Source organism: Labeo rohita, unplaced genomic scaffold (genome assembly GCF_022985175.1).
Source record: "Labeo rohita strain BAU-BD-2019 unplaced genomic scaffold, IGBB_LRoh.1.0 scaffold_494, whole genome shotgun sequence".
Lineage (NCBI taxonomy): Eukaryota > Metazoa > Chordata > Actinopteri > Cypriniformes > Cyprinidae > Labeo > Labeo rohita.
Window position 1 is genome coordinate 700 of NW_026129415.1, and position 22,439 is coordinate 23,138.

At 38.9% G+C, this 22,439-nt stretch overlaps 2 protein-coding genes across 3 annotated transcripts in view; both read right to left on the reverse strand.

Annotated features, from left to right (window-relative positions):
- Window positions 1-1,150: 1,150 nt before the first annotated feature.
- Window positions 1,151-2,497, reverse strand: LOC127160925 (complement C1q-like protein 4). 2 transcript variants are annotated; one of them, XM_051103555.1, is made up of 4 exons: window positions 2,222-2,496; window positions 2,008-2,070; window positions 1,784-1,915; window positions 1,151-1,695 (listed from the first exon to the last, which is right to left on the reverse strand). In XM_051103555.1, exons 1-4 carry the CDS (start codon window positions 2,388-2,390, stop codon window positions 1,418-1,420), a joined length of 642 nt encoding a protein of 213 aa, XP_050959512.1. In that variant the 5' UTR covers window positions 2,391-2,496; the 3' UTR covers window positions 1,151-1,417. The 2 variants fall into 2 exon arrangements, with proteins under 2 accessions (XP_050959512.1, XP_050959513.1); XM_051103556.1 differs by lacking the exon at window positions 2,008-2,070 and having other exon boundaries at window positions 2,222-2,497.
- Window positions 2,498-6,407: 3,910 nt separating this feature from the next.
- LOC127160924 (complement C1q-like protein 2) overlaps window positions 6,408-22,439 on the reverse strand; it is a 37,594-nt gene continuing 21,562 nt past the window's right edge. Inside the window, exons 2-3 of the mRNA XM_051103554.1 lie at window positions 7,042-7,173; window positions 6,408-6,951 (exon numbers count right to left, since the gene is read on the reverse strand). Of these exons, the coding sequence (XP_050959511.1) occupies window positions 6,674-6,951; window positions 7,042-7,173 (410 nt within the window). The 3' untranslated portion in view covers window positions 6,408-6,673. The remainder of the gene's footprint in view (window positions 6,952-7,041; window positions 7,174-22,439) is intronic.

Genomic DNA, 22,439 nt, shown 5'->3' on the forward strand with positions numbered 1-22,439 from the left:
ATTATGATCTCTATCTTGTGATCTCTAACTCGTAGAACTGTAGCAGAATAATTTTCCATCAACTAATCTGTTCGCCCAGCAAACATTCAGTATAATGTAGCATCTGGACCAATCAGACATACAATTATTTGTTACATTTAACAAATAATCTTTAAAACCAACAACCCAGCTATATGCTGGAGTTTTGAAGACAACCCCCCAAAGCAACTAACACCCCAAAAGGGCTTAGTTGCCAGGGTGACCATCTGATATCACAGGTTTTATTGCTTCAAGGAATGCAAACAGAGCACACTACATTTCTCTATAGGAAAGACACAATGCCTAAAGAAATGGACTCTTTCCTATTCATTCACAGACAAACCTTTCTTTGACCTTCCTATCACACATAGCCCAGGTCATTGTGTACAGTACTACTGCATTGTATTTTAATTTTGTCTGTTGTATTTGTATTTGTCTTTCTACTGTTTTATGCATGCATTATGATAGATGACTAGTCATATAACCCACCTATGTCATGCTTGGTTTCTTTGAATTCGTATTTTGATGATCTAAAAGAGTAGAGTCGTAAACTTTCCCTCCAGAGGTGAAAGTTACCATTGGTTCGTGGACCTCCACGAAGCTTAAAGGCAAATGGTTGACCGCCTCCCTTTTTCTTCTCTTCCTTTCTATTCTCTCCTTCTTCACTCTCTTCACTCGTCTGCAACATCTTCCGATTGCTGCCCGTGTGGAGGAACCCACGGGGAGCCTGAGCCGGCACAGGGCGTGCCCGGCGTGCCCGACAGGCCCAACACTGGCTCTCGACCACAAAGAGCTAGACAGTTCCACTTAACCCTGGAATTCATCTTTATGACTCGCCTCAGTCAGTCAGTGGTTCTTGGAGAACCTAAGAAGATGAGCTAGAACTCTTTAGGACTTCCTTAAGCGTGCGCCAGGCCTTGCGGCCTTGTCTTTCCATTCCCCAAAGATCACAGGACTTCAGCTGAGTCCCTCTCAGCTCTTGGTTCTGCCAAATAATCAAAACCTGTTAAAAAGCAAGTCTTGTCTGGTAAAAACCATTGTTTGTCTGGTACCTAAACCCGTATTAACAGTCTTCTGTCAGCCAATACATTGACTGAGCAATGACAGAGAAAAGCAGAAGCAGGAGACAGACTGATGCTGATAAAGAGTTTATTGAATAGTCTAGTTGCATATGTTTCAATGCTCAGACTTCGTTTGATGAATACAAATCCAACAAGCCCACTTATCTCTTATTCATGTAGACAAACAGCCCTTGAAACAGTCATAAGACTAAACAACAATGGAAAAATAATAGAAGAAAGGAAACAAAACACAAATGTATGGTCGCTGTTTTGAAGCAAAAGACACACAGTTTGCATTTGAGGATCCTTAGGTTATGGGTTATACAAGATTCAGACATTCACATGGGGAAAAGCAGAAAGCCACCGAAACTGGTGTAACTTGCTGGATCATCGTAAACCCAGGTGTTCGCCCAAAGTTGGGTATAAATTTGATCACCGGTCTCCAGTGTGAGAACAACACCATTGCTGCCATTACCATTGGAGGTAGGCTTCCAAGCAAACACAGAGCACTGGGTTTTACCATTCTTCAAGAGACTGACTGCCATATTGGTTCCACCATGGGAATGAGCGTAAAATCTGAAGTAATAGGCTCCTTTTTTTGGTGCTGTGAAAATACCTGCAATGTACATGTAAAAAGTAGCCACAGAAAATTATATGTGAACAGGATTCTGCACTTGTCATGATATTCTCTTTATAGAACTTACCGGTATTTGAGTCATAGGCACCTCCAATATTACTGAAGACTTTTTTGTAGATCAGAGTTTTCGCAGCATTAATGGGTCCAGTGTTTCCTGTTCCAGATTCCAGAAGTCCAGCAGAAAAGGCGACTTTTTTGGCTGTGAATGAACAAAAAGACTGGTATAAAATATACAAAAAAATAAAATACGTAATTACATTTAAATGTCAACAAAGTGTGCCTTTTACTTGCCTTCGTTCTCTTTCTGGAAAGATTCAAGCTTATTTTGTGAATCTTGTACTGTGGTTTTCAATGCTGTTTGAATACACAAAGATATGATAATGTCACAGCGTTGCTAAACAATCATTTTAAACTCATGCGCAAGTTGCAGTTTCTTTAAAATAGGTAAATAAATAATAGTTTTCCACAATGATGTTCAAAAAATGTAGTTACTGTTCCACCTTACCTTCATTTTCACTCAACACTTTGGCCAGTGTTTCTTCTAACTTTTGTATCCTTTCATTCATGCTTTTCAGTTTCTCAAGCTCAGCAATAATGTTCACAGTTGGTGAAAAGAACTCCTCTGCAAGTGAACTCCCAGCACAGAGCAGCAGTACCATTTGTAACACCGCCATTGTCAGTTATTTTTCAGGTCCACAAATTACTCCTGTAATTATTCTACAGTTCAGCTTGGACGCTATTACAAATGCTTTGAAACCTTGTATTATGGTTGCACAAGTTTGTAAACAGTTGTACTTTAGATGATGTGGAGTTTTGTTTATTTTAGTAATCCATTAGGACACATCAGATGTACAGATGTTGAGTGCACTTAAAGTACACTGTCAATAGAAAAATAGAAGTTAATTTATTGATTACAGTTAGTATTTGTAGCAGTATAAGTCATCTTTTTTAAATGCTCTATATAAGTTAAAGTACAAATATCAAAAAGTTTTTCAGTCAAGGCAAAATCAACGATGGTTCTGATGTCACCGTCATCACAGATATTTAAAGTTTTAGCGACTTCCCCAAATGAGGTCATCCAGACTGAGAATGCCCCCAGATTGATTTTGGGACAGATTGTTTTTAGTTCAGCTTTAGTTTAGTTCAGTTTTTAAACTTTCTTCTTCTTTGTCTGTGTCTGACCACATGTGGATAAGAATGAAAGCGAAACATAATTCAGTGATGTATTTGGTTTATTTAATTAAATGCTCAGCATTTCATATGCCAGAAATGTGGGTAACACTTTAGAATAATGGTCCATTGTTAACAAGTATCATGAAGTAATAGGTACTACATTAACACTGAGCTTAAAAATACTAACTAATATGGAAGCAAGATGAACTAAGTAGTAAGTAATAGCACATTTAGGACAAAGGTAGTTCCTTATTAGGTATTCAGTAATTACCAAATAAAAAATCCTTATTAAGAATTACTTGATAAACTAACTATGAACTAACTATGATCAATTAATACAGAATAACCAATTAATTAGTAATCACAACAGTACTGTCTAAAAAGTGTTAAATTACTTGTGAATTTGATGTCGATCCCTCACTAATTACTCAAGAGTTACCTTGTCAGCCCACAGTGATCTGGGTCATTATGAAACCCGTCAGTAATTACTCTAGCATTACGTTGTCAGCCCTCAAGAACTACTAGTGATCTGGATCAATATTTTTTTTAAATGAAAGACATGTTAAAGGAGAAGTCCACTTACAGAGCAACAATTTACAAATAATTTATTCACCCCCCTGTCATCCACGATGTTCATATCTTTCTTTCTTCAGTCATAAAGAAATTATGTTTTTTGAGAAAACATTTCAGCTTTTTTTTTCCATATAATGGATTGATATGGTGCCCTGATTTTAAACTTCCAAAAAGCAGTCTAAATGCGGCTTCAAATGATCCCAGATGCGGTTGTAAGCGATCCCAGCCAAGAAAGAAGGGTCTTATCTAGCGTAACGATCGGTAATTTTAATAAAAATAATACAATTTATATACTTTTTAATCTCAAATGCTTATCTTGTCTTACTTTGCCTGGACTGTTTTTGTTCTGGTTCTGGTATGTCGGGTATGGTATGTTGAAAAACTCCCATCTCATGTTCTCCCTCAACTTCGTAATCGTCCTATATCGCTGTTTTACCTTTCTTGTTAGGGGTTTTGATCTTTTCTGCATGTTCACTTTGCAAAGACTGGGTCGGAACTTCTGCAGCGATGTAGGATGATTTTGAAATGATTTTTGAAGTTAAGGGGGAAAATACGGTCAGAGTTTTTCGACATTTTTCGTCTATTTTTTTTAATGAAAATAACCGATCGTTTCGCTAGATAAGACCCTTCTTCCTCGGCTGGGATTGTTTACAACCACATTTGGGATCGTTTGAAGCCGCATTTAAACTGCATTTTGGAAGTTCAAAATCGGGGCACCATAGCAGTCCATTATATGGAGAAAAATGCGGAAATGTTTTCCTCAAAAAAACATAATTTCTTTACGACTGAAGAAAGAAAGACATGAACACCTTGGAAGGCAAGGGGGTGAGTACATTATACACTGTAAAAAATAAAAAACACACTTTGTTGAGTCAGCTTAAAATAATTTGTTACCCTGCTGCCTTACAATTTTAAGTTCAGTCAACTAAAATAAGTTTAGTCAACTTGAAATCTTAAGTTGTACTAAGTAACAATTTGTGTTTGCTAAACTTAACAGATGCGTAAGTAACCCAGCTGCCTTCAAATTTTAAGTTGATTCAAATCAAATATCTAAGTTGTCATTTAGTATAATTTAACATTTCAAGTTGAATAAACTTTTTGAGTTGACTGAACTTAAAATTTTAAGGCAATCAGGTTACAAATTATTTTAAGTTGACTCAGCAAATTGTTTTTTACAGTGTATGTGAATCTTTGTTTTGGAAGTGGACTTCTCCTTTAACAAGTTAAACAACTTAACTGCTCACTAATACTCAAGCATCACCTTGTCAGCCCCCAGGAACTACTAGTGATCTGGATGTTTATTTTAAAGTGAAAACACATTAACCAGTTACACTTTATTTTGATAGTCCACTTTAGACATTCTACTAGCTGTAAGTAACTTTGCAACTACATGTCAACTAATTTTTATTAATTTGCAACTACATGTCTACTAACTCTCAGAGCAGACTTTTAGGTTAGGTTTAGGGTTAGTAGAATAAGTTGACATAAAAAGTTTAGAAGGGTGTTAGAAGATATTAAGCAGACAGTCTACTAATACTCTAATGACAAGTTGACATGCAGTTGCAAAGTTACTTACTGTTAGTAGAATGTCTAAATTGCACTATTAAAATAAAGTGTTACCCATTAACCCCTCACTAACTATTCAAGTGTTACCTTGTCAGTCCACTTGAGTATTGGTGACATGTTAAGTTATTTAACTTGTTAATGTGTTTTTCACTTTAAAATAATGGTCCAGGTCACTAGTAGTTCCTGTGGGCTGAAATAATTTATATTAAATATAATTTAATATATTTCATATCTGACATATACTGTACAGTCCTACATTTCTGAGGCCCTAGTGATATTTTAACCTAACAGACAATTGTTTTATGCTTAACACAATGCAGTCAATGTCTTTATTAAGGATGCAAATTGTTTTTGACAAGAGACCATCATTGTTTATATTCATATCCTAAAGAGAAGTCTTTGCCAGGATACTGTCACTAGGTGCTTTGGAGTCGGAGACATTGAACTGACACTGAATACAGCTCATAATAGTGAATTAATCCAATCATAGGCTTGTCAGCATCTCTTCATAGTTATTTTAAATTTTAAATGAATTATTATCATTGTTATTATTATTCTGCGTTTAAGTTTAAAATAAACTACTTTTGGTGAGAGTATAGTAGACACAATCTCAATCTGTAGCCAACTTATTTGTGGGCATATTCATAAATTAGTCTCCACAAAGAGCCTATTTGAGGTGCAAGCTTCTGAAAAAGGCATTTTATGACCATGTTAAGAATAAAACAAGACAGTAGTTTACTTTTAGACATGTTACTGTTGTTATTAGTAATTAAGTGATTATTCTTTATTAATTGATCATAATTAGCAAGTAGTTCTCAATGCAAATATTTTTGTTTGTAATTACTGAATACCTAACAAGGAACTACTTTAGTCCTATATTTGCTTTTACTTACTGTTTAGTTAATATTGCTTCCATATTAGTTAACAATATTAAGCTCAGTGTTAATGTAGTACAACCTATTACTTCCTGCATAGTTATTTGTTAATAACGGACCATTACTCTAAAGTGTTACCGAAATGTGTTCTTAGAAAAATCATATGATCTCCCTAACTAAAAAGCAATAATCTCTCTTTCTTTATGCCTATTATTTACTCTTATTTACTAAAATGTAGTTCACTTACATGTTAGATCATGCTTCCATGCCAGATAATAAAGATCCAGCCCTGGACGCCAGATACTGTTAGAAAATATCCATTTATTCTGGTACCTGAACAACTTGTCAGCAAAATTGCCTAATAACCAAAACCTGTTAAAAAGCAAGTCTTGTCTGGTAAAAACCATTGTTTGTTTGTCTTGACTGAGCAATGACAGAGAAAAGCAGAAGCAGGAGACAGACTGATGCTGATAAAGAGTTTATTGAATAGTCTAGTTGCGTATGTTTCAATGCTCAGACTTCGTTTGATGAATACAAATCCAACAAGCAGTGTTATACCAAACTGCTTCACAACAACATCCCATAAACTTTGAATTTCCATAAACATTCCCACTTATCTCTTATTCATGAAGACAAACAGCCCTTGAAACAGTCATAAGACTAAACAACAATGGAAAAATAATAGAAGAAAGGAAACAAAACACAAATGTATGGTTGCTGTCTTGAAGCAAAAGAGGGTTATATATATGGGTTATATAAGATTCAGACATTCACATGGGGAAAAGCAAAAAACCACCAAAACTGGTGTAACCAAATGGATTATCAAAAACCTGGGTGTCCGGCATAAGCTGTGTATAAATTTGATCACCGGTCTCCAGTGTGAGAACAACACCATTGCTGCCATTACCATTGGAGGTATGCTTCCAAGCATGCACAGAGCACTGGGTTTGACCATTCTTGAAGAGAGTGACTGTCATTGTGGTTCCACCATGACAATGAGCGTAAAATCTGAAGTAATACACTCCTTTCCTTGGTGCTGTAAAAATGCCTGCAATGCACATGTAAAAGGAGCCACAGAAAATATCATCATGTGAACAAGATTCTGCATTTGTCATGATATTCTCTTTAGAGAACTTACCAGTATTTGGGTCATAGCCACCTCCAATATTGCTGAAGACTTTTTTGTAGATCAGAGTTATCTCAGTATTAATGGGCCCAGTGTGTCCTTCTCCAGATTCCAGAAGTCCAGCAGAAAAGGCAACCTTTTTGGCTGTGAATAAACAAATAGACTGGTATGACACATATAATTAAAAAAATATGTAATTTAAAACATGTTAATAAAGTGTGCCTTTTACTTGCCTTCGTTCTCCTTTTGTAAAGATTTAAGCTTATTTTGTAAATCTTGTACTGTGGTTTTCAAAGCTGTTGGAATACACAAAGATATGATAATGTTGCAGTATTGCTAAACAATGATTGTAAACTAATGTGCAAATTGCAATTTCTATAAAACAGTAGTTTTTCCACAATGATGTTCAAAAAATACAACCACAGTTCCACTTTACCTTTATTCATTTCTTCTAATTTTTGCATCGTTTGATCCATGGTTTTTAGTTTCTCGAGCTCAGCATAAATGTTCACATTTGTTGAACATGAATCTTTTGCAAGTGAACTCCCAGCACAGAGTAGCACCAGTACCATTTGTAACACCGCCATCATCAGTTACTTTTCAGGTACACAAATTACTTCTGTAATTATTCCACAATTCAACTTTAAACTGCAAACATTACAAAATCATTAATACATTTTCTTAAGGTTGCATAAGTTTGTAAACATTTGTACTTTAGACTGATGTTATGAGAATTTGTTTATTTCCGTAAGCCATCAGGACAAATCAGATGTAGAACTGAGTGCACTAAAACTGCATTTTCAGCATAATAAATGCATTAATAGATTATTAACTACATGCAGACCTAATATTAATCATTATAAATAAGTCTAATCTGACCTGTATTATAAACTACTTAAAATACTTACAATTGGACAGAAGTTGAAGTACAAATATCAAAACCTTTTTCAATCAAGGCAATATCAGCGATGGTTCTGGTCCGTACTGAAGCTCTTCAGGTGGTCATGAAGCATCATCTAATGTCACTGTCATTGTCACGGATATTTAATGATAAGTTAGTGACCTCCCCAAATGAGGTCATCCAGACTGGGAACGCCCCCTTTTAAAAAGGCCTGTTTAATGTGTTAATATGCACTGACAGAGCTCCTCTCCTCTTTGCTTTTCATCCATGGCAGCATGCTTCCTGCATACTACTTATAAAGTTGCTCTAATACATGTTCTCTTCTCTACTTTGGGCATAAATAAGTCATCTGTAGAGCAACCTCATCCTTATAACTTTGACCTCAAATTATTATTAAGCACAATTACACTTATTTCTGGTGTAATGATGTATTTATAAAGGTTGGTTTTACAAGGAAATTTAACAGTAAAATGCTGTTTTCATATAATAACAGTAAGTTACTGTATTTTGCAATGCATTGTGGGATATGTTGATCAGCAACAGTATGACACTGTTGTTTAACAGCATAATACCATATTTTCCATTGTACATGTGCAGGGAAAGGAAGACATTTTGGTTTATCTGCACGAGGTCATTTTGCAGCTCTGCCTTTTATTGTTTTATTTCTAAAGTACTTATTACTTTTAAAAATTTATGTTTCAACATCAAATTAGGCTTTTGGGATTTAAATTGGATTCGTGACCGTGTTTTAATCAGCAAGTTACGGTAGGAGTGTCAGCCCTTCGTACAGACTGGCATCATATAACACACAACTGGTAAGAAACTTTTTTTCTCTAACCCGCACATCTTAAACTTTATCTGAGTAAAAATATGACGTTTTGTGAAATTATGTTTTTGTTTTTTCTTTTGTGGTTACAATTTTAGCGTGAGGTTCAAACCGGCTATTATCTGCTGCAGTTATTTGCAACCACACTTTTGGTTTTATCTTACCGCGTACACTTCTAAATATTAACATTATAAAGAGCCACCAAAGCATAATTTGATGAAAGGATAGCATGTTTTAATCATGGAACAGTAACCAAATAAGATATGATAGCACTGTTAGCTCGTTAGCATATACTCCGACTGCATTTTATTTGTTATTTATTACCATCACACAATTTATGTAACTGAAACATGCTCCGAACTTCATCTAAGCAAAAGATACACCTGTATGAACAAAATTCATAATTCTTGCACGATTACTGTAAACGTACTCAAAACGCTGCTAAGGATTGCAAAAATAGCAGCAGATTGACGGAAAGAATCTGTCGGGTTTTATTTTATTTTTAAACTTTATTTTTAATGTTTTGTGTGTGGGATGTCTGTAATTAGTTAACTAAAGAAGCTATCTATTCTTTACATTATGTTTTCCTTATCCTTGTAGTTCAAAGGCTGACTTTGTAGAGAAGTAAATGACTCATTCTTTAAGACAATGTAAGTTTGCCTATTGTTTGTTCATGAAATCATTCACTAAAAATCTCATTATTTACTCAACCTTATGCTGTCTTAAACTCATAGGACTTTCTCTTGGAGGACAAATGAAGATATTGTCCTGGAGAACTGATGTCTGTTTTGCCCATATGGAAGACCAGTGGGACCCAAACCTTCGAGCTGCAAAAGGAACATAACGGTATAATTAATTACCAGTAATTTTGTCTGATATCAAAATATCAGACCAAAGAACCACAAATTAGAACCTGGAACTGCAAAATTCAAAATTGTTTTCACCCAAACAAATTGAATCACTTCAGAAAACTGGCTAAACCATGCAATTAATTACCTTTATCCTCCATTTACTGTATATCTGTTGGTATTAAAGTTTGGTCCCCATTTTCTTTTGCATTGTAGGGACAAACAGACATCACATCTCCATTAAATATCATCTATCGCATCATCAGAATTTAAATCAGCATACGGGTAAGTAAAGAAGAAAATTATCAGTTTTGAATTCTACTCTGAGTATAATAGTTTTATTGCCTCTGTAGAATATTGCAACAAGTAGCACATTAGTTTTGTTGTTGTTGTTGTTGTTGTTGATCATTTTAAATTGTTTTCTTTACTAATAGATGTCTGCCACTCCTTCTGACCTTGAGAAAATGGGTGACCTGCCTGTGACTCCTAGCTTGATCCTTCTTGGTAAGTATATGTCTGCATTTTGTTTCACTAAAACAAAGCTACTAGTTTCTATGACTTGTGCAGTGTATTCCGAGGCTTCAGTCAAAGGAGAAGTCCACTTCCAGAACAACAATTTACAAATAATTTACTCACTCCCTTGTTATCCAGGATGCTCATGTCTTTCTGTCTTCAGTCGTACAGAAATTATGGTTTTTGAGAAAAGCATTTAATGATTTTTCTCCATATAATGGACTTCATTGGTGCCCTGATTTTGAACTTCTAAAATGTAGTTTAAATGCAGCTTCAAAGGGCTCTAAATGATCCCAGCTGAGGAAGAAGGGTCTTTGACCGAAATGATTGGTCATTTTTAAAAAAAAAAATAAAAATGTATACTTTTTAAGCACAAAAGCTTGTGTAGCACAGGCTCTGGGATGCGTGTCCACGATGCTATGAATTAGTGATGGGTCGTTCTTGAACGATTTGTTCATTTTAAACAAATCTTTAATGTGACTCGGGAAGAATGAGTCGTCTCAGGGAGTGATTCGTTCAGTCGCGCATGCGCAACATCCTATTAGGTTCTGTGCTGGAATTAGTTCACCTGTTTCGAGTCTTCGGGTTTTTCGAGTCTTTGGTTCATCTTATGGGGCTGTCACGTGATGAAGAAACGATTCAAACCTGAAAACTTGTCAGGTAAGAGGTGAGGTGAGCTAATCATAGACTAAAGACCCAGGTAAACAATGAATGAATCTTTTCTGTTTCTTATAGCATTATAGTTTTGTCTTGTTTGTAGTGTGATCAACGTTTGTGTAAGCAGTAGATGTATTAGGGAAGTGACACGTAACATTTTAATTATATTTTGCTAAAATGAACGAAATGACTCGAAAAAAGATTTGTTCATTTTGCTGAACGAGACTCAAAGGTCTGAGTTGGTAAAATGATCTGAACTTCCCATCACTACTACGAATCACGTGTAAGTTCATCGTCTGTGTACTGAGTATGGCGAAAAACTCCATCTTATTTTCTCCTACAACTTCGGAATCGTCTGACATCATTGTACTTTTTTGTTTGTAAACAGCGTTTGACTTACTTGCACTTTCTTAGTCTTTGCGCGTTCGCTTTGTAAACACTGGATCTATAGTTAAGCGTGACCTTTCGACGTGATTCAATAGTATGTAGTGTCCTGAACGCGCATCTCAGAGCCTGTGCTACACAAACTTTTGTGTTTAAAAAGTATACAAATTTTTATTTTCCAAAAAAAAATGTCAATCTTTTCGCTAGATTCTTCCTCGGCTGGGATCGTTCAGAGTTCTTTGAAGCTGCATTTAAACTACATTTTGGAAGTTCAAAATCGGGGCACCAATCAAGTCCATTATATGGAGAAAAATCCTGAAATGCTTTCCTTAAAACACATAATTTCTTTACAACTGAAGACAAAAAGACATGAACATCTTGGATGACAAGGGGGTGAGTAAATTATTTGTGAATTGTTGTTCTGGAAGTGGACTACTTTAATTATAGGCTAGTTTTTAGTTAGAAAGTTCAATTTGACCAAATCAAATTATACACAAGAATATGTTCTGAAGCTTTTTTCTTCTAATTTTTCAGATACTTTATTGGAATAAATCCAGAAAAGAGGATCAAAGCTGCATGGAGAAAAGAGGTGTCTAAAATAACTGGAAAAACTGCAGAAGAAGACCCAAGATGATGAAGAAGAACATCAGTTCAGAAGTATCTCATCCTTAACTCAACCTTATGCTGTCTCAAACCAGTAGGACTTTCTCTTAGAGGACAAATTAAGATATTGTCATAGAGAAATGTTTGCCCATACAATGGAAGACAAATGGGAACCAAACATTTGAGCTCCAAAAGGAACATAAAGGTACGATTAATTAAAGACATTAGTCATTTCATCTGATATCTTTTATAAACCATTTGTTTAAAAAAAAAAAAAAAACATTAGCTGGTGTTCACTGAAACCTAATTTGAGAGTACATTTGTATTTTATGAATAAATAAAGACTTATGCATGTTTGTATGTTTGTATGCATGCCTGTTTTAGGGAATATTGTAAAAGTTTATCTAGTGTTATATCAGAATAAAATAACAAAACATAACTGGACTTTGTTCTTTTTGTAATAGTCAAATAGAAAATGCAGGGTATAATATGCATTGAAAATTGAGATCATGGAGTTATGAGTAGTATGTATTTTAACAGATACAGTATACTGTAGATGACAAAACGGCATTTTGCTGTTAATTTAAAAAACAGTAGCACATTGTATTTTTACAGTAAAATGCTGGCAACCACAGCTGCCAGTAGATTACTGGTTTTTTTTACAGGGAATTTTTTTACAGTGTAATTTAACAGATAAATGCTGCTAAATTACAGTTGTATACTGTAGATGACAAAACGGCATTTTGCTGTTAATTTCAAAAACAGTAGCATTGTATTTTTACAGTATAATGCTGGCAACCACAGCTGCCAGTAGATTACCGTTTTTTTACAGGGAAATTTTTTACAGTGCACCCTCCATAAGGAGGAAAAGTCTCAAAAGGCAATTGCAAAAGAAGCTGGATGCTCACAGAGCGCAGTATCAAAGCATATTAACAGAGTGTTAAGAGGAAGGGAAAAATGTGGCCGGAAAAGGTGCACAAGTGACAGAGATGACCGTAGCCTTGAGAGGATTGTCAAGCAAGGGCGGTTCAGAAATCTGGGGGGAGCTTCATAAGGAGTGGACTGAGGCTGGTGTCAGTACATCAAGAACCAGCACATACAGATGTGTGCATGACATGGAATTCCATGCGTCAAGCCACTCCTGAACCAAAAACAACATCAGAAGCGTCTGTGCTGGGCTAAGGAGAAAAAGTACTGGTCTGTTGCCCAGTGGTCCCAAGTCCTGTTTTCAGATGAAAGCAAATTTTGCATTTCATTTGGAAATCAAGGTCCAAGAGTCTGGAGGAGTCTGGAGTCATCTGTAGAGCAGCCTCATCCTTATAACTTTGACCTCAAATTATTATTAAGCACAATTACACGTATTTCTGGTGTAATGATGTATTTATAAAGGTTGGTGATTCAGATAGTATCATAACAGTGTCTGTGTACTGTGTTAATGTACTTGCGTAACTTAAGGCAAATATGAAGTTTTTTAGTGATTCACCGGCTCAAAACATGTCTTTTTTTAGCAGGTTTGTTCTTCCATTTGTGATTGGATTCATTTGTACTTATTCCCACCCCGTGAGTATAATGAGAATGCTGTTTGGAGAAAAGAGAGGGGAGACAAAGTAGAGAGGTCTGTTGTTTCTCTGTGAGTTTTAAGCCTAAAATAGAGTATCTAACTGCTAGCTAAGAGTTTTAAACGGACATTTTAACAAGTGTTGTGGCCACTTTTGTTCATTTGGTTGGTGATTTATCCACTTTATTATTCAATGCGGACGTAAGCCGTTTTCGGTGAATGTGCGAGACTTCCAGTTCATTAGCCACTGTAGGGAAATAATGAGAAAGTGCTGTAAACTGTTTGCACTTAAAACCAGTGTGTCCTTAATTAGGATAGAACATTTTAAAAGGCTCTACCCAATCCCATCTGAGGAATAAGGGTCTTATCTAGCGAAACGAGCAGTCATTTTCTAAAAAAAAAAAACATATATGCTTTTTAACCATAAATGCTCATCTTGCACTGGCTCTGCGATCACGACTTCAAGCATTATGTAATCACGCTGGAAAGGGCACGTGTGACGTAGGCGGAAGTACCAACCCAGTGTTTACAAAGCGTACGTGCAAAGAAAGTCAAATGCCCTTTACAAAAAAAGGTAAAACAACGATGTCAGACAATTTTGAAATTGGAGGAGAAAATGAAAATTTTCACCCTACCCTACCTTTTTAAATCGCGTCGGTACTTGACTACATGACTACATAATGCGTGAAGTCATGGACACGCATCCCAGAGCTAGTGCAAGATGAGCATTTATGGTTTAAAGAAAATATGTCATTTTTATTTTTGCCTTTTAGAAAATGACCGTACGTTTTGCTAGATAAGACCCTTATTTCTAGGCTGGGATCGCGTAGAGTCCTTTGAAGCTGTACTGAAACTGTAATTTGGACCTTCAACTCATTTGTCCCTGTTAAGGTCCACTATATGGAAAAAAAATCCTGGAATGTTTTCCTCAGAAACATTAATTTCTTTTCAGCTGAAGAAAGAAAGACATGGGGTTGAGTAAATTATCATGAAATTTTAATTCTGGAGTGAACTATTTCTTTGAGGTACGTGACTGGTGTGTGAGTGGGCCCACACATGTATATTGACTGCTAATATTTACTTTCCATTTATTTGCAAGAAGTAAGGCTTGGTGTTTTATAATATTGTTTGGGATAGTGAAAGTGCATTCTGAGGAACTGATTTTCTCATGTCAATTTACAGGTATGTGCCAAAAAATTAGAATATCGAGGGAAAGTCCATTTATTTCAATAATTAGTTTTAAAAAGTGAAACTTGTATGTTATATTAGTTCACTACACACCAAGTGAAGTACTTCAGTCCTTTATTTATTTATTTCAATTTTAATGATTATGGATTAAAGATAAAAAAAAACAAAAAAAAACAAATCCCTGTTGTTACAGTCGGAGTGAGACGAGAGGCGAGCGGATCAATGTGCAAACTTTTGTTCAAAGGACGAGACAAAGACATGGTCGAGACAGGCAGTGTCAAACAGTGGCAAACAGGTATTTAGACAGCAAGACGAAGAATAGTCCATAAAGCAGGCTAGGGTCAATCAGCGGCGAACGTTATCCGAAGGGCTAGCCATTCTCCAGTGTATTGTTCAAGAGTGCGTGGTCCTTGTTTGAGTCGGAATAAAATTTTTGTAGTGTCCATACCTGTATAATGTCCATGAAAAAAGCTGCTGGATCCTGTTGTGACCGAGTATTCTGTCATGTGGAGAGGGAGACGAGAGGCGAGGGGATCCATATGTGAGCTTTTATTTAAACGATGAGATAAAGGCATGGTCAGACAGGCAGGGTCAGAATCACAGTAACAAACAGTTATGTTGGGGTGAGGATCAAGAGTAGTCCGTGAGGCAGGCGTGGGTTGATCAGCGGCGAACATAATCCATGACGTGAGACAGAAGAGTAATCCTTATAGTCCAGAAAGGCAAGCGGCGAGACTGACGAAAACGAGGTAGCCAGGCGAGAATACAAAACTAAGGAAACTCAGGAACTCAGGAACACGGGAACTAGGAAACTAGAAACTAGGAAACACAGAAACAAGGAAACTTAGGAAACTAGGAAACAGAGCTAGCACTAGGAGAGCGCTAAACGCAACTGATACAGTTCTCCACCTAACACTCCACAATACTCGGTGCTTACCGAGTGAAAGTCTGGGGCTTAAATAGGGCTGCTGATTGGCCACAGGTGTATGGCGCAATCAGCGTGGTGGATGATGGGAGGTGAAGTCCGGGGTGCAGAGCAACAGTCTGTGTGTGATGATAGAGCGACATCTGGTGGTGAGCGGACCGCAGGTCACCAACCAGATTCATGACATAGCCACCTCCTCCCCAACAAAGAGCGGCTTCCAGACGCTCCAACAGAACAACAGTCCAGGGGAGCGGTGGGGCGGGAGCGAGACAGGACGAGGGTTGGAGGACCAGGTCCATGCGGAGGACCCGGTAACTGAGGCAGGACCGGCAGAGCAGGAACCCTCGAGGGCAGAGCAGGAGCGGAGCAGGAGGCGCAGGAGCCCTCCAGGGCGGAGCAGGAGGCACAGGAGCCCTCCAGGGTGGAGCAGGAGGCGCAGGGGCCCTCCAGGGCAGAGCAAGAGGCGCAGAGGCCCTCCAGGGCAAAGCAAGAGGCGCAGGGGCCCTCCAGGGCAGAGCAGGAGGCAGAGCAGGAGGCGCAGGAACCCTCCAGGACAGAGCAGGAGGCGCAGAAGCCCTCCAGGGCAGAGCAAGAGGCGCAGGGGCCCTCCAGGGCAAAGCAAAAGGCGCAGGGGCCCTCCAGGGCAGAGCAGGAGGCAGAGCAGGAGGCGCAGGAACCCTCCAGGACAGAGCAGGAGGCGCAGAAGCCCTCCAGGGAGGAACAGGAGGCGCAGGGGCCCTCCAGGGAGGAACAGGAGGCGCAGGGGCCCTCCAGGGCAGAGCAGGCACCTGCGTCAAGGACTGGGACCTGGGGAGAGCAGGGATAGAGGAGGCAAACAGAATAGGGAGAGAAGCAGAGAGTTCAAAAGTTAACGCCGCCACCATGGGAGGTTCTACAGCCGGAGCTGACACCTCTGGAGGCATTGGCGCGGCTTCTCCGGCGGAAGAGGCCTCTGGAGCGGACATGAGACCAGACGGGACCTCTGGAGCAGACTTGAGACCAGGCTTGGTGAAAGACGGGAGCTCTGGAGTGTAGTGTGCGGCCCACATACTGAGAACGGTGATTGCCATCACACTGGCAGACGTGTCGTGACGAGACCCTGGACAGACAGAGGAGACGTGAGGAGGCTCTGGACGAACATACGAGACGTGACTTGGCTCTGGAACGGCAGCAATAACTTGACTTGGCTCATGAAGATCAGCTGTGACTTGACCTGGCTCATGAAGATCAACTGTGGCTTGACTTGATTCGTGGTGACTGGCTGAGGCCTGACTTGGCTCATGGGGATCAGCTGTGGCTTGACTAGGCTCATGGGAATCAGCAGTGACTTGACCTGACTTATGAGGATCAGCGATGACTTGACTTGGTTCGTAGAGACCAGCTGTGACTTTACTTGACTCAGGAACGACGGCTCTGACTTGGCTTGGCTCAGGAATGTTGGCTCTGACTTGGCTTGACTCAGGAACGACGGCTCTGACTTGGCTTGACTCAGGAACGACGGCTCTGACTTGGCCTGACTCAGGAACCATGGCTGTGACTTTGCTTGACTCAGGAACCACGGCTGTGACTTTGCTTGACTTGGGAGATACAGCTGTAGCTTTACTTGACACAGGAACAACAGCTGTAACTTGACTGGACTTAGGAAGAGCGGCTCTGACCGGACTTGACACAGAAAACACAGCTTTAACTTGACTTGACCTTGGAAACATGGCTGTAACTTGACTTGACACTGGAAATACAACTGTGACTTGACTTGACAAAGGAAATACAGCTGTAGCTCAACTTGACTTAGGAAGAGCAGCTTTGACTTGCCTTGACACAGGAAACACAGCTTTAACTCGACTTGACACTGGAACAACAGCGGTAACTTGACTTGACACAGGAACGGCTGCTGTAATCTTGCTTGACTCTGGAGTGGCAGCCATATCTTGACTAGGCTCAGGAACAGCAACTGTAGCTTGACTAGACTCGGAAACCTGACTTGACTTGGGAAACACAGCTGTAACTTGACTGGACTCAGGAAACGTAGCTGCAACTTGACTGGACTCAGGAAACACAGCTGCAACTTGACTGGACTTGGAAACTTGACTCAGGAAACGCAGCTGCAACTTGACTTGACTCGGGAAACGCAGCTGCAACTTTACATGGCTCTGGTGTGGCAGCTGTGACGACTTAACACAGGAACGGCAGCTGTAGCTTGACTTGACACTGGAACAGCAGCTGTAGCTTGACTTGACACAGGAACAGCAGCTGTAGCTTGACTTGACTCGGGAAACACAGCTGCGACTTGACTGGACTCGGAAACTTGCCTTGACTCAGGAAACACAGTTGCAACTTGCCTTGCCTCTGGTAACACAGCTGCAACTTGACTGGACTCAGAAACTTGACTTGACTCAGGAAACACAGTTGCAACTTGACTTGCTTCTGGAAACGCAGCTGCAACTTGACTTGACTCAGGAAACACAGCTGCAACTTGACTTGACTCTGGAAATGCAGCTGCTACTTGACTTGACTCGGGAAATGCAGCTGTAAATTTACATGGCTCTGGTATGGCAGCTGTGACGTGACGGAGCTCCGTTTTCGCCGCCTTTTTGTGAACGGGCTCCGTAGTCGCCGCCATTGCATGAGCGCGCACCAGCGCAGCCTCCATTTTGTGAACGAGCATCGTAGTCGCCGCCATTGCATGAGCGCGATCCGGCGCGGCCGCCATTTGATGAGCGGGTTGCACGGCTGGCGTTACCACGATGACGCGTTGCTCCTCCTCCATCCACAGTAAACGACGAACCCACACAAAGCAATACATAATCCATGAAGCGAGACAGAAGAGTAATCCTTATAACAAGCTAGAGTGGCAGGTTAAATTGTCTCAGTCTGGCTTAGTAGGCTTCAGAATCATGTGGAAGACTGCTGACTTGACGGTTGTGCAGAAGACCATCATTGACACCCTCCATAAGGAGGAAAAGTCTCAAAAGGCAATTGCAAAAGAAGCTGGATGCTCACAGAGCGCAGTATCAAAGCATATTAACAGAGTGTTAAGAGGAAGGGAAAAATGTGGCCGGAAAAGGTGCACAAGTGACAGGGATGACCGTAGCCTTGGGAGGATTGTCAAGCAAGGGCGGTTCAGAAATCTGGGGGAGCTTCATAAGGAGTGGACTGAGGCTGGTGTCAGTACATCAAGAACCAGCACATACAGATGTCTGCATGACATAGGCTACAGCTGTAGAATTCCATGCGTCAAGCCACTCCTAAACCAAAAACAACATCAGATGCGTCTTTGCTGGGCTAAGGAGAAAACGTACTGGTCTGTTGCCCAGTGGTCCCAAGTCCTGTTTTCAGATGAAAGCAAATTTTGCATTTCATTTGGAAATCAAGGTCCCAGAGTCTGGAGGAAGACCGGAGAGGCACAAAAGTCAAGCTGCTTAAAGTCCAGTGTGAAGTTTCCACAGTCAGTGATGGTTTGGGGAGCCATGTCATCTGCTGGTGTGGGTCCACTGTCTTTTATCAAGTCCACAGTCAACGCAGCTGTCTACCAGGAAATTTTAGAGCACTTCATGCTTCCTGCTGCCGACAAGCTTTTTGGAGATGATGATTTTATTTTCCAGCAGGATTTGGCACCTGCCCACAAAGCCAAAACTACCAGTACCTGGTTTAATAGCCATGGAATAACTGTACTTGATTGGCCAGCAAACTGAAATGCAGACGAGCTGAAGGCCAATATCAAAGCAACTTGGGCTACCATAACACCTCACCACCTCCATGCCACGCCGCCTTGATGCTGTAATTAGTGCAAAAGGAGGCCCAACAAAGTACTGAGGACATAATACAGTAGATTAACACACTTTTCAGAAGGCCATCATGTGTTTAAGATCCTTTTTTTATTGGTCACATGAAATATTCTAATTTTGTGAAATACTGGATTTTTTTTTTTTTTTGTCTTTAATCCTTAATCATCAAAATTGAAACAAATAAAGGCTTCACTTTGTGTGTAGTGAACTAATATAACATACAAGTTTCACTATTTGAAACAAATTATTGAAATAAATAGACTTTCCCTCGATATTCAAATTTTTTGGCACATACCTGTAAATTGTATCTTTTGTTCCTGGTGGTTTTGGGCTACCAGTTAATGTTAAGTTTATTTGTATATATGATACCTCATTTTGTGAGAATGTGAGTTTCTGAACATGCAGTTTAAAAGGTATTTCTAAGAAAAAAACAACACAACAGACTGTTTGATAATCTATACTAGTCTTCGTTGATTTCTCTGTTATACATATACATAATTCATTTATTTCATTTTCCCTATTTGTTTAAAAAAAATACATCTAATTGTTAGCTTTCTTAAACGTATCTTTTGTGTTGTTTGAGGTTATTCTCTGTTGGGTTAACTGCTATCTGTTATAGGGTAAGTGTACCCATTAAGCCAACCAAAATCTAAGTGTACACCTTCTCACATATTGACATGGTTTGTAAGAAAAAAAATAATTTGTTAAAATGCAAGATTTATCTCTTATTTTAAAATGTAATAACTAGTTGATGTACATTTTAGAATATAAAAATAAGATATTTTATGAATAAAGTAAAAATTCTGGCATCATGTTTTATTCACAAAATAAAAAAAAAAATGTACTGATCTTAAAGAAGTAAAATATTTGTATATTTATTGAAAAAAAAAAAACTTTTAATAATGTTTGCTAGCACTCATCACCTTTCCAGTCATGTTTACAAAGACATGTATGAAGCCGAAATACAGTGTGTATATTTAAGTATTTTTTATTCATGTTAGCTTGTGTTGGCTGTAGTTTACACAATCTAACACAGGGTTAGTTGTAACACACAATTTAAAAATTCCCACACATCCTAGCATAACAAACTTTACGGTTAGTATCTAGTTGCCACGTCAACACTATATAAAGAAAACATTGTGCCAAAATTCAAAAATCTTTTGAAGATATCGCTGAACATTTATTTTATCATAGCAAAAGTAAACTGGCTGAAGTAAATTTTTCATCTCAGTTTAAGTGTTCATTTAAAATTAGACAAATCTGCTATTATTTCAATCACCGATCTGTAATTTAGCAGTTTAGATCAGTTTTTAAATGCTTCGCTAACTAACAGAAGACACTAACCGTTCTTAAATTTCAGTTGCGCAGATGAGGAACGTTGTGACACTGCGTTACAATGTACGCTATTATTAAACTATGCTATTCTATGACATTAACCCCCCGGTTTTACAGACAAGTCTGAGCTGTTTCAACTGAAAGAAACTTGCACTTACTGATCTTTAAATATATCAGTGCCTTTGTTTAGTTTTAAGATGCACACCAGTAATGTTTTTTCTAAGGCACGTTTATAAAAATTACTTAAATGTCCTATTTGAACTATGGCCTAATCCTGGCTTAGTCTAAGCCCTGTCTGTGAAACCAGGCCTATGTAAGTTAAACTATTTACATTCATGAATTTTAATAAGAATCCATGAGAAATTGGTGAATAAAGACTGAGAGTCAATGTTCAGAAATTACTATTTCAAAAATTGTAAAGCATTCTGGCTCATTTATGTGACTCCTGTTCTGTAAGAGCTGTGTGTGGAGGGAGGGGAATATTGTATTCATCTCTGTTAAGAGAGAGAGAGTGTTACACCACTCTCTCATATAAACAGAGATAAAGGATACAGGATGTGGTGTAGTGCAAATACATTGAGTGTCCCTCATTTCCCTATAAAGATTCACAATTTTGCTTATTTTACATGTTTGTATTACAGGTTGGCAACTCTACTGCCAATATTTACTTTCCACTGTCCCCCTAGGGACGCCAATTAAGGTAGTGAATTTAACTTTCGCCAACCTAGGGAGGTGAAGTAGGGTAGTAATGGGTACTCATGTCACAGCTGACATTATGATTCTTGGATCACGTGTCAATTAATTTTTGGTTATGAGTACATCACATAAGAAAGATTGGTGGGATCTCTAACTTGTAGAACCTCTTCTGTATTATCAACACAAGGAAGACACAAGCTGTAATTAAATAAATTTTATTAACAAAAGATAGACAAGAGTAATCAACAACTACTAAATGAATACCATGAATGAAAAAGGAATAAAGTGCATAAGATGCATAAAAAGCAAGTGATAATGTTGGGAGTTGCTGTGTCAGAGCTACGTTATCTGGAAAGATAAACTGTTGCTACTTTGAAACAAATAAGGTAAATAACCTTACTAGGCATCAAACAAATATGTGTAATATTTGTTATCAACTGCAATCAGCTATATAATATCTAATGTAAATTAGAAAATCATATACTGATATATACAACAATGCCAAGGTCTCTGGAAGAGGTTTGGAAGTGATATTTACGTTCTCTGTGGTTGATGAGCAGTCTGGTGGCGGCGACTTCTTCCACTGGTTGCGCTGGTGGCCGTACAGTGGGGAAAGGAGCAGGAATCCGTTTTGACAGCCTTGAAGATGAAGCGCTGTAGGATGCTGATCTCCTGGAGCACCAAGGGTCCTAAGATCTGGAACAGGCAGATGTGGCACTGGAGTAGGTCCTGAAGGTCCTTAGCTTGGAACACGCAAGCAAAAGTACCTGAAGTGAAGGAGCTTAACCTTGTTGCGAATGTCTGTGTACCTTCTGCCTCTCTGGGCTAGAGACTCAGAACTGGGTCAATACGCTTTGTCTCTCTAGGATGGAGACTCAGGACGCTGCATCTGTTGTTGTCTCGCTGGACAAAGACTCTGAACGTAAATTATCTCTTTCCTCGCAGGCTGGAGGCTCAGAACGTGGTCGTATCTGTTGCTGCCTCAAAAGCTGGAAACTTGGACTTGTTATCTGTTATTGTCTCACCTTTGCAGGCCGGAGACTCAGAACGTAGGTGATCTGCTATTGTCTCACCCTGACAGGCGGCAGACTCAGAGCTGGTTTCTGTTGCTGCCTTCCTTGCAACGGGCTGGAGACTCAGAAAGTTGTTGCTCTGTTACAGTCCTTACCTTAACGGGCGGCAAACTCAGAA